The sequence below is a fragment of the Hevea brasiliensis genome, chromosome 12, assembly GCF_030052815.1.
Source record: "Hevea brasiliensis isolate MT/VB/25A 57/8 chromosome 12, ASM3005281v1, whole genome shotgun sequence".
Lineage (NCBI taxonomy): Eukaryota > Viridiplantae > Streptophyta > Magnoliopsida > Malpighiales > Euphorbiaceae > Hevea > Hevea brasiliensis.
The window spans coordinates 25,296,918-25,314,167 of NC_079504.1; the positions used below are offsets into that span (position 1 = coordinate 25,296,918).

General features: G+C 34.6%; 3 protein-coding genes across 3 annotated transcripts; 2 read left to right on the forward strand and 1 right to left on the reverse strand.

The window, feature by feature from the left end:
- The first annotated feature begins 1,455 nt into the window (after nucleotides 1–1,455).
- On the forward strand, nucleotides 1,456–11,997 carry LOC131171376 (somatic embryogenesis receptor kinase 2-like). Its single transcript, XM_058131335.1, has 8 exons — nucleotides 1,456–1,636; nucleotides 2,508–2,640; nucleotides 2,786–2,857; nucleotides 4,901–5,044; nucleotides 10,342–10,413; nucleotides 10,538–10,609; nucleotides 10,691–10,803; nucleotides 11,698–11,997. Exons 1-8 carry the CDS (start codon nucleotides 1,564–1,566, stop codon nucleotides 11,724–11,726), a joined length of 708 nt encoding a protein of 235 aa, XP_057987318.1. The 5' UTR covers nucleotides 1,456–1,563; the 3' UTR covers nucleotides 11,727–11,997.
- Nucleotides 11,998–12,056: 59 nt separating this feature from the next.
- Nucleotides 12,057–13,874, forward strand: LOC131171377 (ethylene-responsive transcription factor LEP-like). The gene has a single exon (XM_058131337.1). The coding sequence runs from the start codon at nucleotides 13,328–13,330 to the stop codon at nucleotides 13,775–13,777; it is 450 nt and encodes a 149-aa protein (XP_057987320.1). The 5' UTR covers nucleotides 12,057–13,327; the 3' UTR covers nucleotides 13,778–13,874.
- Nucleotides 13,875–16,061: 2,187 nt separating this feature from the next.
- On the reverse strand, nucleotides 16,062–16,851 carry LOC110668443 (uncharacterized). Its single transcript, XM_021829660.2, has 2 exons — nucleotides 16,518–16,851; nucleotides 16,062–16,444 (listed from the first exon to the last, which is right to left on the reverse strand). The coding sequence occupies exons 1-2, from the start codon at nucleotides 16,779–16,781 to the stop codon at nucleotides 16,373–16,375; spliced, it is 336 nt and encodes a 111-aa protein (XP_021685352.2). The 5' UTR covers nucleotides 16,782–16,851; the 3' UTR covers nucleotides 16,062–16,372.
- Between the last annotated feature and the right edge of the window lie 399 nt (nucleotides 16,852–17,250).

Consider the following 17,250-nt stretch of genomic DNA (forward strand, 5'->3'; position numbering starts at 1 on the left):
AAATATTTTTTTAACTGGAAGAAAAAAGCTATTTGAGTGAGACGGTCACAACTCTTTTAAGTTTAAATACTGTAACATATACTTAACGTATTTGATTTAATTCAATGTCATAAGAAATGATTTATCATTGAGTCCAATAACACCAAATTGCCAATTTTGACAACTTTTTTAAATTGCTTACTATTAAGAAATGCTATGCTAATTTCTTTCCATAATTTTTTAAATCATGCAAGAGGAAATTGTTGAATTGTTGATGCTACTCGCCCACTGATACACTTAAGTAGGGTTAGTCATTCATTCGGCGCCCAACTACATGACAAGTGATCGCTCGAGCGCTCAGATAGATATACATGAATGACTATCTCTCTCACCGGCTAAAATTTCAAGATACTTTCCTAAAAGAATTAGAATCCTAAGCCTAAAAGGAATTCGAGATCCAACAACAACTCTAGCAGTCAACATTCAAGATATCTTAAAATCTCAGGCAGCATCAAAGGTCAAGTATCAAAAGGCAAAATAATCAAATACATTAAAAATCAGTTCAAACCCACTTTTTCTGACCTTTTTCTTTTTTTTTTTTTTTTAAATGATTAGGTTAAGTGGATTGAAATTTGGTGGGCATAAACAAAGGTCAAAACATTTAGATTGAAATAATTAAAATTAATTAATTATTTATTTATGGACAACCAAATAATCCTACATCTACCACACTAATGTCTTCCAAATAGTAGCATAGATTACAATTCCCTCAACTTGTATGGTCTGTAAGGAACATGATTTTTTTTTTTCTTTTTAATTTTTTATTATTTTCCTTTTGTTTTTTTAGTGTAAAGTCCAAAAAGAGGACCCAAAGCCAAATAGATGAACACGTGCACTGATCTGGAAGTGCACGTGCATTAGGCCATTTTCTTCCATTAATAAAAAGAAGAAAAGGTTGTGAGCTTTTCTTAGGAGGCCCTCCGCAAGTGTCCGGAGATGGTGATTTTTTGGGCTTTTGTGTATCACTCTTTTTTTTTATTTAATTTTTAAATTTTATCTAATTTTAGTGGATTTCTTATAAAGAACCCAATTCAATAAAATATATCCATTTAGTGCAAAGAATAATATCAGCCTCTCCTTTTTTTTTTTTTTTTTTTTTAAAGCAGCTAGCAAGTCAACTCTTCTTCATCAACCCTCTCATATTTTTGTCATGTTTCATTAACTAAAAGGGCACCGGTGAAAAATGTTTTGAATTTCTTTCTGTTTTGTTGTTCTCATTTTCCCTATTTTTTTTCTCTGTTAAGTTTTCCTATTTTTTGGAGCATGTTAATGAGAGAGGAGGGAGGGATCGGGGCCTTGTTGCTTTTGGGATGTGATTTTAAGGAGATAATTTAGGAGATAATGGTGGGGTTATTCTGGAGATTTTAGAAAGGGTTTCGTTGGTTTTTCTTCTTTCTTCTTTCTTCTTCTCTCTGTTTCTTTTGTTCGGTGATGGTGAGCTGGGTTTTGGTGTATTGTTGTTTGGATCTGAGGAGATTGAGAAGTTAAAGTTTCGAGGGGAGTGTGCGTGTTTGTTTAGTGGTGATGGAGAGGAAGGTTGGGGTGTGGCTGATCTTTCTGCTGCATCCATTATGGCTGGCTTTGGGTAATACCGAAGGTTTGTTGTATTTCTATTTGGTCTTCTATTTATTGCTTCTTGAGTGCTATATTTTGTTGGGTTTATTTTCCTTTTTCAAAATTGTTAGAGTTTGATCTTGGTTTTTGCTTGCTTTGCTGATTTGTGGAAATGGGTTTCTATTTTTCCCTATTAATTATGGAGGTAGTGTATAATGGCTGGTTGTAGTTCAGTACAGGTACACCTGTGATACTGGTTATTGGTGATCTTATTGAATTTTTCATTATTTTCTAGCTTTTATTGCTTTTCTTACCCAATCTTTATAATAATATGTGATGACTTGGGTGATGCTCTTTTACTCAATGCCTTCTGTGGATTAATTAGAAAATCTGTCAAGGTACCATTTATTTCGTTTCTTTTCTCTCTCCAAACGCCTTTGTGGAATGATCCTAATATTGACCATGGTTTTCAGAGGAAACATAATCCATTACATTTTTGGCAATGTAGTGACTGAGATTAGTTGCAACATCACAAGTTGTAAATCGTATTTTACATGCCAAGTTTGTCTAAACCATCTCTGTATACTGGATTAAGCCTTAAACTTCATGCTATTTTATTTCAAAATAATTTTTTTGTTTTAAATATTTTTGTACCTTTCATTTCTAGAGATAGCTTGCCCTGAACCACTGATCTCATTTAACTGAAAAACATGATTTACACACATTGACATCGTTATCTGTGGCACTTAGAATTGATATCTCAAGAACTTATCATGGGTCTAATATGATGCTTTTGGGAGCTTTGTGTTCTACTGTATTTGTTCCTTATTGGTTCATTCTTATCTACTGTATTCCTTCTGTAGTATCTTGTTGGTTACTGTGACTGTCAATCCCTAAGTGTTTCGCGGAAACAGGTAATGCTTTGCACAGCCTGAGAAGCAACTTGATTGATCCAAACAATGTCCTGCAGAGTTGGGATCCTACCCTTGTCAACCCTTGCACATGGTTTCATGTCACCTGCAACAATGATAATAGTGTTATAAGAGTGTAAGCTCCTAATGCATTTACATACTTGTGACACAAGTTCCTTAAATTGTATTGTTCTGCCATTTATATGATATTTCTTCTTCTTTATTTCTCTCTCCCCCCACCCACAACACCCTACCTTCCCTTTCTTTTCTTCCCTTCTCAGTGATCTTGGAAATGCTGCTTTGTCTGGTCAGCTTGTTCCGCAACTTGGCCTGCTTAAAAACTTGCAATACTTGTAAGTCATTATCTCTGATTTTAAAGTTGATTTACAATTTTTTTTTTTCAAATTGTTACGGTAGTGGTGCAGTGCACTAGTTTTCTAGGTGCATATGTGCTGTTAGTAGTCATATCCTTCCTTCCTGTTCATATGATGAAATGAAAGTAATTTTGTAAAAAGGATCAATTAATTAGGATATGGTTTACAGCCTTTTTATCTTTTTTTTTTTTTTTTTTTTTTTTTTTTTTTAATTCTGGTGAAAATTTTCAAAAAAATTTATTTTCCCATGTTGTCCGTAGAGTCCGTTTGGTTAGGGACGAGAATACATTATTGAATTGGGTTGACAAAATGCATATTAAAAAATTAACTATTTAATGCATCAACTGGTAGGGAAAGAAGATGAAAAGATAACTAAAAACTTCATGAACTGGTTCTTTTACCCCGTTTGATCCATGTTTAATATAGAGAATATATTAGGAAATTTGTTCCTTTTGACCTGATGAAATTTCCATTCCTAAGTTTGGTGAGTTGGAAAGAAGCTTAGGATGTGCAATGGAAGAGGACCTTACAGCACAAGTATAGAAACAAAAACGTTGTTACTTCTTGAATGATTTTTATCTCATAAAATCATCTAAATTGTAAACATTATACTCAAAATAGAAATTTACAATGTTTGTCAAAGATAAACAATACTTACTTTTTTTACAAAATGGTTTCAAGTGTATCATTACTTCAGTTACATGCACAGTAAACATGATAAATTCAAAGTGTCCAAACTACCTTCTAAGTTCTGACTTCTGATAACTCCAACCATGCACTTTCTTTTTGGCCATTATCAGTTTGGAATTAGTACATAAAACAAAATCCAGAATCCTTGTTAAACCAATTTAACAAAATGGGTTTTGTTGGATATCTATATGCAGAGGTCCATGGACAGTTTGTGTTCATAAAATTATTGTGGTCCATATTCTGAAAGTAATTCTTCAATGAGATTGATTCTGAAAAATTCTCCTTCTGGTGAAATGCTATAATTACATTATATTGTTGCTTTCCTACAGTCTACAGATGTAGTTTGATATGTAGATGAGGGTTAGACTGAGGGTTAAAATAATTTTTGATTGTTGGATTGATCAAAATCGTACCAACCAAACCAAAACTGCTGGAAGAAGAGAAGGGGGTGGGGGGGGGGGGGGGGTGTGTCTTCAGTCCAGTTCCTGCCCCCTGGTCCTAGAACTGGAACAGGACAATGGCTGGCCCTAAATGCAGATCTTGGCGATTTTCATCCACAGTTTTTAAAATGAAAAAGTGGAGTCCATGCACAGACCAATGAGCTGTGAAAGAATTAAAACATCTGATCATGTTGTTGTGCACGGATCTAACCCACATCTAGTATATTTCTAGTTGGCTTTTGGTTGCATGAAAGAACAGTTGCAGAGTTCTGCAGGAAGTAGTGATTTACTTTGTCTTTGTAAAAATTTCCATCTCCAGTTCAAAGTCATGAGTTGAATGGCATCTTCACTTAGAGAGATGATATATAATGGTAAAGACCTTGTAGTGTGTTAAAATCCTATTGTCCTTGCCAAGTTCATGGGGTTAAAATGTTCTATGAGAATATGATTTTCTGGTATGGAATATCTTTGGTTTGCAACCCCCTCATTGAACTTAAAATGTTCTCAGTGGCAACTGTTGTGATTGAAATTGAAAATTGGACACATAACCTCTGTTGGTTGGTATAGATAATGGCATTAATAAACATCTTAGAACTAGATTACATTGACCTATTGTGATTTTTTTTATTTCCTTAAGATAACGGCATAATGCACAATTATGGACATCATAATGCATAAATCATGTCCCAGAGAAGCTTTTTGTAGAACATAGTTTCACCACTGTGAACAGACAAAGGATTTGCTTCATCTAATTATAAATTTCTTAAACATTGCTTGGCCATTTGTTGATATTCTATAGTCTTGTTAGTTAACTTGTTAGTTAACAGTTGACACATCTTATTTCATGTTGAACCTTTTCTTAAATGAATAATTAAGTTTATTATTATGATAGGGAGCTCTACAGTAATAACATAAGCGGACCAATTCCTGGTGATCTTGGTAACTTGACTAGCTTGGTGAGCTTGGATCTTTACTTGAATAGTTTTACTGGTCCCATCCCAGAAAGTTTGGGCAAGCTGTCAAAATTACGATTTCTGTAAGTATGCTTACTTTGCGAGAAAAAAATGTAGCACCTATGTTTAATTCACAATTTTCCAATTGATGTCATATTAACCTCAATTGTAGAATTCAATGAATTTCTTATCAAATTATTTAATATTTGTTATCAATAAGGAAATACAGAGGCACATAGACATGCATATGTCCCCAAATCATAGGTGCTAAATATTTTTCTACAATTGAGGAAATTCATTGAAATACATAATATGAAATCATAATAGGTGCACATAGACATAAAATATGTAGCATCTATGTTTAATTCGCAATTTTCGAATTGATGTCATATTAACCTCAAGTAGAGCACATTAGATTAGAAGATAGAAAGAAAAAAAGAGGTAGACCTAAACTGACCTGGAGGAGAGTAGTACATGACCTAGAAGCATTACACATTTCTGAAGATTTAACCTTGTAGAAAGAGATGATTTTCATTGATTTCAATTAATCTGTACATGGGTATATAGATACAATTGATTTCTATAATTGTGTTCTACTAATTAGGAAAAAATCATAAATAAGAAATTCTAAATAGGAATACAGAATACAGAATATACAGAGAAATAATATAGTGATTGACTTTCCATAACATAGTGATTGACTTTCCATAACACTCCCCCTCAAGTTGGAGCATAGATGTTAATCATGCCCAACTTGTTACAAATGTAGTCAATCCTAGCTCCATTCAGAGCTTTCGTGAATATATCTCCTAACTGCTCTCCGCTTTGATGTGTCTGCTGAGATGATCTGTTGAATCTTTTCACGAATAAAGTGACAATCAATCTCAATATGTTTGGTCCGCTCATGAAACACCTGATTAGAAGCAATATGAAGAGCGGCTTGATTATCACACCACAATTTCGCAGTGGAGGTCTTAAAACTGTCTCATCTAGTAATTGAAGTATCCACATTACCTCACATCGATTGTGCCATGGCTCAGATTCGGATTCAAGACTAGATCGAGAAACTACACTCGCTTCTTGCTTCTCCAAGACACCAAATTTCCTCCAATAAAAACGCACATCCAGAGTTGACCTCTTGTCAACCTTAGATCCAGCCCAGTCGGCATCTGAAAAACATTCAACATTCAAATGCCCATGATTGCCATATAGCAAATCTCTTCCTGGAGCGCCCTTCAGATAACACAAGATTTGTTCCAAGGCTTCCCAATGAGCAACAGTTGGGGAAGACATAAACTGACTTACCACACTAACGGCATAAGCAATGTCAGGACGAGTGACTGTAAGGTAGTTCAATTTTCCTACCAATCTCCTGTATCTCTCTGGATCTTCAAACAACTCACTATCCCCTGCTAACAGTTGTAAAGTTGGAGTCATTGGTGCGCTACAAGGCTTGGCACCTAATTTTCCTGTCTCTGTCAATAGATCGAGAACATATTTTCTTTGAGACAAGAAAATACCCTTCTTACTTCTTATAACTTCGATACCCAAGAAATAATTTAACAATCCCAAGTCTTTAGTCTGAAACTGAGTTTGGAGGAAGATTTTAAGAGATCAAATACCTGCAGAGTCACTCCCAGTGATGACAATGTCATCCACATAGACTACCAAGAGAATTAGGCCAGCCTCAGATTGCCTATAAAATACTGAGTGATCACACGTACTCTTTTGCATACCAAATTCTGTCTCGCTTCACCGAATCTCCCAAACCATGCCCTAGGACTTTGTTTCAAGCCATAAAGAGACTTCCGAAGCCTACAAACTTTACCCAACTCCCCCTGAGCAACAAACCCAGGTGGTTGCTCCATATACACCTCCTCCTGAAGATCACTATGAAGAAAAGCATTCTTGATATCTAATTGATGCAGGGGCCAATCATATGTAGCTGCTAAAGAGATAAACAAGCGAATAGAAGTAAGTTTAGCTACAGGAGAAAAAGTATCAGAGTAATCAACCCCATATGTCTGAGCATATCCTTTTGCTACAAGGCGTGCTTTTAACCTAGCCACGTAACCATCAGATTTACCTTTCAGAATACCCATTTGCATCCAATAGCTTTCTTACCGGTGGGCAAAGGCAATAGTTCCCATGTACCATTAGCATCTAAAGCCTCCATTTCCTCTTTTATAGCATCACACCGGCCAGATGAGACAAAGGCCTCATTAATGATATTAGGGATAGGAACAGAGTCTAAAGAAGTAACAAAACACCGAGAACAAGAAGACAATTGATTATAAGAAACAAAAGAAGAGATAGGGTAAGTACATGAACGTTTACCTTTACGAAGAGCAATGGGTAAGTCTAGATCAGAATCATGATCAGTATGAGGGACAGGATCGCCCAACGAAGTAGCCGTGGAGGATCCGAGTCGTGAATCTCCAATTTCTGGAATAAACATGAACAACGGAGGTCGAGTAGGTCTAGAGACGTAAGGAACAAGTCGTGGGAGAGGACTAGACATTGGTTGGACAGTATATATGAAGAGATCATCCTCCTCCCCCTGACTCTCATACACAGATGATAGAGGAAAAAATGGAGTGGACTCAAAAAATACGACATCTGCAGAAACAAGATATCGATTAAGAGTAGGAGAGAAACAACGGTACCCTTTTTGGAGCCGGGAGTACCCAAGGAAGACACATTTGAGAGATTTTGGATCCAATTTAGTAACCTGTGGATGAACATCACGCACAAAACAGGTACAACCAAAAATACGGGGTTCAATAGGGAACAAAGATTTTGTAGGAAATAAAGTAGTATAAGGAATATTCCCATTAAGGACAGAAGATGGCATACGATTGATCAAAAAACATGCCGTAGAAACTGTATCCGCCCAAAAGTGTTTAGGTACTTTCATCTGAAAAAGAAGAGCACGAGTTACCTCAAGAAGATGACGATTTTTCCTTTCGGCCACGCCATTTTGGGATGGGGTATCCGCACAGGAAGACTGATGAAGAATGCCATTTCGTGTCATATAAGACTGAAATTGTGCTGAAAAGTATTCTTTGGCATTATCACTTCTTAATATGTGCGCAGAAATATTAAATTGAGTTTTGATTTCATTAAAAAAGGCACAAAAGATAGAAAACAACTCAGAACGATTCTTCATTAAATATAACCAGGTAACACGAGAGTAATCATCAACAAAAGTAATAAAATAACGAAATCCAGTTTTAGATGTAATAGAGCAAGGACCCCAAATATCAGAATGAACTAACTCAAAAGGGGATGAAGCCCACATCGACTCTAGACACATAAGGCAAACGATGATGTTTTGCAAACTGACACGACTCACATTCTAGTACTGATAAAGACTGAAATTGAGGACACAGCTTCTTCATGGTAGACAAAGAAGGATGACCCAATCTACAATGAGCTTCAAGAGGTGTTAAGGTACTGGAGCAAACAAGCGACCGCGGTATATGATTTTCCAGAATGTAGAGACCGCCTGACTCGCGTCCTCTACCAATAATCTGCTTCGTCGTAAGATCCTGAAACAAACACTGATCAGGAAAAAAGGAAACAGAACAATTTAAGGTACGAGTAAGTTTACTAACAGAAAGTAGATTAAAAGAGAATTTTGGTAGGCACAAAACAGAAGACAGAAATTGACGAAGTCGGGTTCGCAGTTCCAGAACCCATGACACAAGAAGTAGAACCATCAGCCAAAGTAACAGTAGAGAAAGTGAGATTAGACTGAAAAATAGATAGAAGACTAGAATTACCTGTCATGTGATCTGTTGCACCAGAATCAATAACCCATTTGGATGAAGAAGACACAAGGCATGTAGTGGATTTACTCGACTCGATCGCAGATGTGAGGAACCGTAGGCTTTAGAGATGACTGATAATTGTAAAATTTTGCAAAATCCTCTGCAGATACCAAAATAGTTTTCTCAGAGGAAGATACTGTAGAATTCTCTAATGCCATATTTGCCATCTGTGTTCGCTGATTTTTCCTCCTGGTTGCGGACAATTATATTTTGTATGGCTGTGCTCATGGCAATAATAACAAATGACTCCTCTTGAGTCCTGATTAGAACTAGCCTCTCCATTACGCCGATTACTTCATTTTCAGAACTCCTCCTCAACTTCCTCTTCTATTAGCCTGTTGTCCATTTGGATTACGGCTAATAAGAGCACTACTGGTAGGCTGTGAAAATTGAGTACTCTCTGTACGAAGGACCCGTGTGAATGTTTCATGCAAAGAGGAAATCTCGTAATCGAAAGAATCGAGATTTAGCGCCTCATACTCAAGGAAGACCGCAAGAAAACTCATAACAGCCATTGCTCTGTTGGGCTCATTGAACTTTTACATCAGGACTAAAAGGCAACAATATATTAAGTTCCTCATATACCCGTTTAAAATCCATAAAATAAGCCGTGAGAGACTTATCCTCTTTCTCAGCACGGTAGAATGCCTTACAAACGTCATAAATACAGGAGATATTCCCTTTACTGAATACGTAAAATCTAAGTAATCCATCAATTCCTTAACAAATTCACAGTGATTAATTAAATTAATTACCTCACTATGAATCGAGTTTCGAAGCTGCAAAAACAATCGAGCATCCTCCCTTAGCCAAGTTTGTCGTGTATCATCAGTGGGTGGATCTTTAGTAAGGTGATCATCCTTATCAATGCTACGCAAATAGACCCTAACAGCCTTACTCCACCTGTAATTCGAACCATTAAGTTTGTGTTCCGTCATCTTAGTCATCACCGGAATCACATCAGAAATAATATTCTTATTGTCTGCCATTTGTTGAGACAAAGAAAACTAACCGAAACGCTCTGATACCATGTAGAAAGAGATGATTCTCATTGATTTCAATTAATCTGTACATGGGTATATATATACAATTGATTCCTATAATTGTGTTCTACTAATTAGGAAAAAATCATAAATAAGAAATCCTAAATAGGAATACAGAATACAAAATATACAGAGAAATAATATAGTGATTGACTTTCCATAACATAGTGATTGACTTTCCATAACAAACCTAAAATCGTTTAAATCGTTTAGAGTGGAGAAAGATAATCCATATAGCCGACTTCAAATTTTTGAGATAAAGGCTTAGTTGAGTTGAGTTGAGCTGATCTTATATCAAGGAAATACATAGGCACATAGACATGCATATGCCCCCAAATCATAGGAGCAAGCTGTGCTTTTCCCTCATGTGTTTCCTTTAAACTTAAATCTGCCTTTATATTGGCATTTATTAACAATAATAATTGTAATTGCATCTCTTAATTGGTTTTTGATATTAATTTTATTTTTTTATTTTTTTTCTTGCCCATGTTTGTGCAAGGATAGCCGGCTTAACAACAACAGCTTGACGGGTCGCATTCCTATGCCATTGACTAATATTTCATCACTTCAAGTGTTGTAAGTGCCTAACTCATTTGGGTATGTCATGAAGAAATCTCACATGAGAGTGCACGCACACACATACACAGGCATGATATTGATGCTAGATTAATGTGTTTAATCATTTTACTTTTATATCCAGGGATCTATCAAACAACCGTCTCTCTGGCGTTGTTCCAGATAATGGTTCCTTCTCAATGTTCACTCCCATCAGGTTTTTTGGCTAACAAATGGATGTTACATACTTCCACTGACTATTTTGGGAATTCTTTTAAAAGGGATATTTGCCTTGCAGTTTTGCTAATAATTTGGATTTGTGTGGGCCAGTTACTGGGCATCCTTGCCCAGGTTCTCCCCCATTTTCACCTCCTCCTCCGTTTGTTCCACCAACCCCAATTTCCTTACCAGGTAATCTTCTGTTTTATTCTTATTTATTACTTGCAGTTGTGGATGATGTTTATGCTATTCCTGCTAGCTTGCATTCGTTTGCCCTGTGGTGGGGTTGATCCTTGTTTTTGGAATTTGATTTGGCCTGTCTTTTCTGTTTGAAGTTTATTAATTTTCTGTTAAACAGATCTTGAATTGTTAGATAGTGCAATTTATATGTGCTCCAAAATACACAAGTGAATTTACTTGAATATGCGATCTAACTTATATAAAGGCAAAGACCTTGGGAAAAAAGAATTGGTTTTATATTACTGATAAGATCAATAGAATTGATTTGGTTTAGCATAGGGAAGTGACTTAGGGTACTTTTGAAATTGGTTATATAGGAATCATTACTGTCTAAAAAGTGGTATTTTAGACACATACGGCTTATCTTAGACACATACGGCTCTTTCATTGTCCAACACTCACTACCATATAATATGACCGATCGTATAGCTGTGCGGTAAAATTTTTGCAACTCTACTTATTGGGAATCTTGCGATCACATAGAACTCCCGTAGCACGTCTTCACTTCAACCATCCGGCTTTAATCCTATGACTAACATCCTCCTCACATTCCCCATCTACTTGAAGGATTGGGTCGAGATTTAAAGTGATTATTTTGGGGTAATATCACTCTATCCAAACTAACTCTTTCCCTATCACCAGTCCGGCCTTCACTGAACTTGCAATGCATGTATTCTGTCTTCGTTCTACTTAACTTAAAGCCCTTTAACTCTAGAGTTCTTCTCTAAAGCTCTAGCTTTCAATTAGTCAATAATGGTTAGGAATTTTTTTTCTTGAAAAAAAAGGAAGAAAAATTGGGAACTTGTAAGGTCTTCTGAAATTAAATGTATTTCGTCCTTGTTACAGGTCGCACAAGAGTGCAAAGAAATTTATGAGAATTCGCTTGTGGATGGAAACCCTCCAAGGGCTGGTTTTGTGTTCCCAAAAGTGAAGTACTTGTCAGCTTCTAAAGGTTATCTCTGGCGAAAGCTTACTTAGTTCAACTACAAATGCCAATATTGTACGTGGATCACAACTGCTGTAAATTTTTTACTCTGTTCATTCCAAGTGATAAATTGATTTATATTACATTTCTCAATAACCTCTACGCTTATTAATCTTTGTATTTATGCATTTCTGGCTAATAAATTCAATTGTTACTTAAAAGAGTAATTTTGTTGATTGATAACACTGGGGAGTTGGGATTTTAGAGCGCAAAAGAAAAAAGAAACAAAAAATATGCCGACAACATCATTTTCCATGCACATCGTCAGACAGTAGCGTCAATATTGGCAATATATTCAGATTGGCAGATTGTTATATATAAATGCCTTAGAACTTTGGGTCCAAACCTGTGCTAGATAGTGGAACTGAGAAAAATAAATAGAAGGTTTTGGCAATTAGCATGGGCATTCTCAGCTGGAGCTTCATGTCATGGTGATACATTTATTTTATTTATTTGCTTTTATCTATCCTACTGTAGCCCCTTTTTCAGGATGCACTCATTTGCCATTAAGTTAATTATTATCAAAAGCATATATTCAATGAAATCTCAGTCGAACTCAGAAGTACTTATCTCAGTCGATGAAGATGCAAGGAAAATAAGATAAAATGAAAGAATAAGAAAACAGCGTATGATTCTTTGATGTGAACAATTCTCTCGATTCTACTGCAAAAAAGTCACTCACGCCATCTGATATGAGTGGGCTATTTTCTACTTTTGGCAGGTTAAATGGAGGAAACTTATCCTTTTCTTCCTTCACCATTGGCTCTGTATTTATATAGGACTATAATACATATTTCCCAATCTAAATTATTACAAATATGACTAAAACTCTGTATTTAAATTATTACAAAGATATCTGACTAAAACTCCAAATCTAAATCTCTAAGCTTTAAAAATAATCTTAATATCATTAGTATATGATATAATTCCATATCATATATTTGTAAATATTATAAACATATCCATTGAATACGTGCATGTTGATCCCAAACAGCATCGTAAATCCCCATATGGTTTATATCATATACTATGGCACCATAACATTTCTATTAATTTTTTTTTTTTTTTAACTCAGAATATTAATGCGGGGCCACAAGGAGGAAGATCTCATTAAAAGCCAACAGGTAGCCTATGCCTGATGGGTGGCATTGATTTATGCATTTTGTTCACACTAAAATTGTCATTGATGAGGAATTTCAGGAAGTAAGATGTCACAGTGCAGCCATTAGAGTAACAGAATATATCAAAAAATGCATTCAATCAAATTCTTTATTCTGTTTCTGAGCTATGCTTCTTACCTGCCCCACTTGACTAATTTTAAATGTTCACTTATCATCTTAATAATTTAAAGCTCTCTATACCCATTTAGTGGAGATCAAGAATTTATAATTTAATCATCAAGAATTCTCTTGATTATTCTTCTTAATCACTATTTAAAGCCACCCATTTCTTAAATTTTCCCACCTTTCATTCCACAGCAATATACCAAGCATGGAGAATCTCCCTTCACTGCTTTACAGGAACCCAAGAAGGAGCTCCAGGCAATCCAGCAGATACCTTGGTGTCCGCCGGCGGCCATGGAGGAGGTATGCTGCGGAGATTCGAAATCCATATACCAAAGAAAGACACTGGCTTGGCACATTTGACACTGCTGAAGAAGCTGCTATAGCTTACGATCTATCTTCTATCTCCTTTAGTGGCATTGAAAGAGCTCGTACCAATTTTTATTACCCTTTCTGGGTGCTTCCGCCGTCTCCTCCACTGGCAGTGGCTGCAGTGCCTCCACCTCCACCATCACTAACGCCTGCTCATCAACTGGAAGAGGGTGGTGAACCAGTTAGCATGGAGACGATAACTGCCTCACAAGATGATGAATCTATGGTTATTGCTTCAATTTTGCAAAGTTTTTGCCAATCTACTAATGGTTCCTTCTATCCATAAGCTTATTATGCTTGCTCCTCCATTAAGTTCTATCTTATATAAAGGTTAATTACTCTCTAGAAACTGGTTGATAACTATAATAAAACTTTCAATTCAAGATTTTGACTAATAATTTTTGTTTTTTTTTTTTAAATTATATAAGTTAAAATTTGAGGAAAATCGGCACATGAAGACACTTTAATCATTGATTATAACATGATTCACGTCACGTCAATTATCATAATAAAATAATTATACACGCCACGTCAATTATCATAATAAAATAATTATACATACAATAATTATATTCTAAAATTTTTTGTGCATAGTGCCTTAAAGTGTTGTAATTCGTAGTGTGAGAAGCAAACATTTACGTTATCCTGTGCTTGTGAACAGCCACGTTTAGCAAAAAGGAGTCAGCATTTGACAGAGACGCCATTGTCTTGGTCTCCTTTTAAGCTAATGGAATGGCTGCTAAAATTAAACATAAACATCAAATCACTTTTTAATTACACTCTTAATTTGAGTATGCAACTCTGTAGCGACCCTAAGGTTTCAAAATTTAGTAATGTTTAATTAAATTCCTGTATTTAAACTAGAATTGACCTAGTTGATGAGTATTATGCTTGTAAAAAATTAGATTTTTTTGAACAGATTATGGGAAGTTTTTTTTTTTTCTTAGTAAAATCTTATTCTTGATCAAAAGCCCTCTTCAAATATCAAAGTATTTTTTTACAAATGATCAATATAAATCAAATATATAAAAGCATATGTAATATATAGAGTGTACTTGTTATATAATCAGAGGACAAGTAACATAAACAAGAAGAATTAAGCAAGCAAATAACATGAAGAACAAGCTTGATTATAAAAAAAAAAAAAGGCAAATAATCTGCGGACTACTCGTTTGCTTACTAGGGGCTTTTGGGATATATATATATATATATATATATTATCTGACCTATTAAAATCAAATCTATTGATTAATACCTAAACAGAAATCCTATTTATCATTATTTTATTTCAGTAAATTATGGATTACTATGCTTTCTTCAATTGTCCACAAAAAAGTATATGTTCATATATATATATACTCACTCTATCACGTCATAAATTAATCTAATTAAATTATTTTATAATAATATAATCATAATAAATAGACACACTCATATATATATATATATAAAACAAATGATATGATAGACTGAATTTACCTAAATTTACCTAAAAATCTATCAATATTTAAATTGACAAATAGTCAAATCCACCCCATGGATTCAGATTATTTATGGCCGAGCTTGGATTGCAGTTTGATTTGAATTATCCCTCATATTGCTAGCAAAATAATTGAGTTAAATTCAAGCCAATTTGTAAATTGTGACTCGTTAATTTTAGTCAATATTTTAATTTTTTAATTTTATTCATTTAGTTTTTTGTAGTATTTTTTTAATATATGTTGCATGTTATCTATGCTATTTATGCATACTTGAAACTTAATTTTTTTATATGTAATATTAGAAAATTTTTTATGTTAATTAATTAATAAATCTTAAAGTTAATAGAATTTTTTTTCAAACTAAGTGTAATAATATAACAAAACTTAAAAAAAAATAAAATAATAATCTAAATTAAAACTATATAAACATTAAAAAAAAAACACTTTTATTGTATTTTAGTTGTCTGATGTATTCATACATATAAAATAAAATGAAGATGTGTATGCCATGAAAGATTCAATTGATGCTTCATTTTATATATACACAGAGAGAGATTTTTCAATATTAATATTTTTTTTTCACCGTCTGATCTTAATTATGGTATACAGTATACACATGAGCACCTGACCACCAAGATCGTGAAGCATCTTCAGCTTGCATTAACTGCTCCATTCTATATTTGGCCATGGGATTTTAGTAGCTCTGGTAATAGTTCCATTCCACGTACGGCATTGATTTTTGCCATAGATTCCTGGAGGACTGTTTCCTGATGAATCTAATAATTGTGGTATGAAATTAAAATCTCAATGGAAATTTTCAAACCTTTTACTATACTAGGATTTCCCTTATCCCTTGAAAATAAATATATATTTAAGTATTTTGTCAACAATAGGTTCTTCAATCCTCACTCAGAAATTTTCACCCTAAGTTTGGCCACTGAAATTAATATTTTCTGGGAGAAGGATATGATATTGTAGTTGATTTATATTTCAGCCACAATTATCTGCAGATATATATGCATCAACGCCGAATGAGGTTCATGGACTGCTACCTTAACTAATTTTAACTTGTTAATTGAGAAAAGAACCTAGAAATCAAGCCATTTGTATAAATTTGCTATTTGAAATTAAAACTCTCTAATAAGAACTTCCCAATTTCCATGGAAAACAAACAAACTACCAGTAGTGTTCATGAGCATCGATTTACATGACTATGCATGAGAGAGTGCACGCAAAAACAGTGAAGAATAAGAGGAAGAAAAGGAAAGAACAGACGCCTACAGGAAGAAAAATCTATGGAAACCAACTTGCCATAGCTAGCCCTAGCCATTAATTCCAGAATGAAGAAAAGCTTGAGGACTACGGATGCGTTAGAGCCAAGGATTCAGGATGAGCTGGAATTAATTAGTCCGCGGACCATTCCCAGTACTTACTGATGGCCTTGGCGGTGCTCCAGCAAGAACAGGATCATCCTGTGTAGAAATAACATTTCAAAACACAAAAACTTTCCTTCTGTTGAAATCACAGTGACAGAGAGAGACTTACAGTAGTAGTTGAGGGATCTGTTGTTGAAGGTGGACATGCGTCCATTTCTGTAGTCGAAGAGGATTCTCGAGAACTTCCTTCACAGTCAAATTTGCCATCACCTTCATGATCTTTTTGTTGTGAATTTGGACAAGCAGAGCTTTCTTGGGTTTTATTTTCAATACCTAAACACTTGAGAAGAGCTTCAAAAAGAAAGCAAGGATTAACATAAGAGATAAGACCAACACCTTCTTCTGTTACCTCCCTTTTTGATGACCCTTCCATGTTAATTTCAATCTTCTTCTTCTCCTTCTTCTTTGATCCAACTCGTCAAACCCCTCTTTAATGGCCCTCTTAAATATGAGTTCGGTGGCCTACGGTCTGCTTGTCTTCTCATGCCTCCAGAACAGTGTAATTAATTTCAAGGTTATCGTGTTGCAGGCGAGTAATTACTTGTTAATTATATTATTAGTTCATTTTAATACTGAAATTACAATGAAATAATCACTTCTTTTTATTAAAATTCGAAGAAAAAAGTTAAATCTGATATGGCACATGAAATATTTTAATAATTATTTATCTTATTAATTGAATCAATTATAATATATAAGAAATTGAAATAGTCTTAACCGTTAAATTCCATCAATCTTTTTAATATGAAATTTTAAGAAGACATTCTTATTAGCATACTTGAAATATGCATAAGAATTATGTCGTATATAAGTTCTCAATTACAGCTATAAGATTACCTACA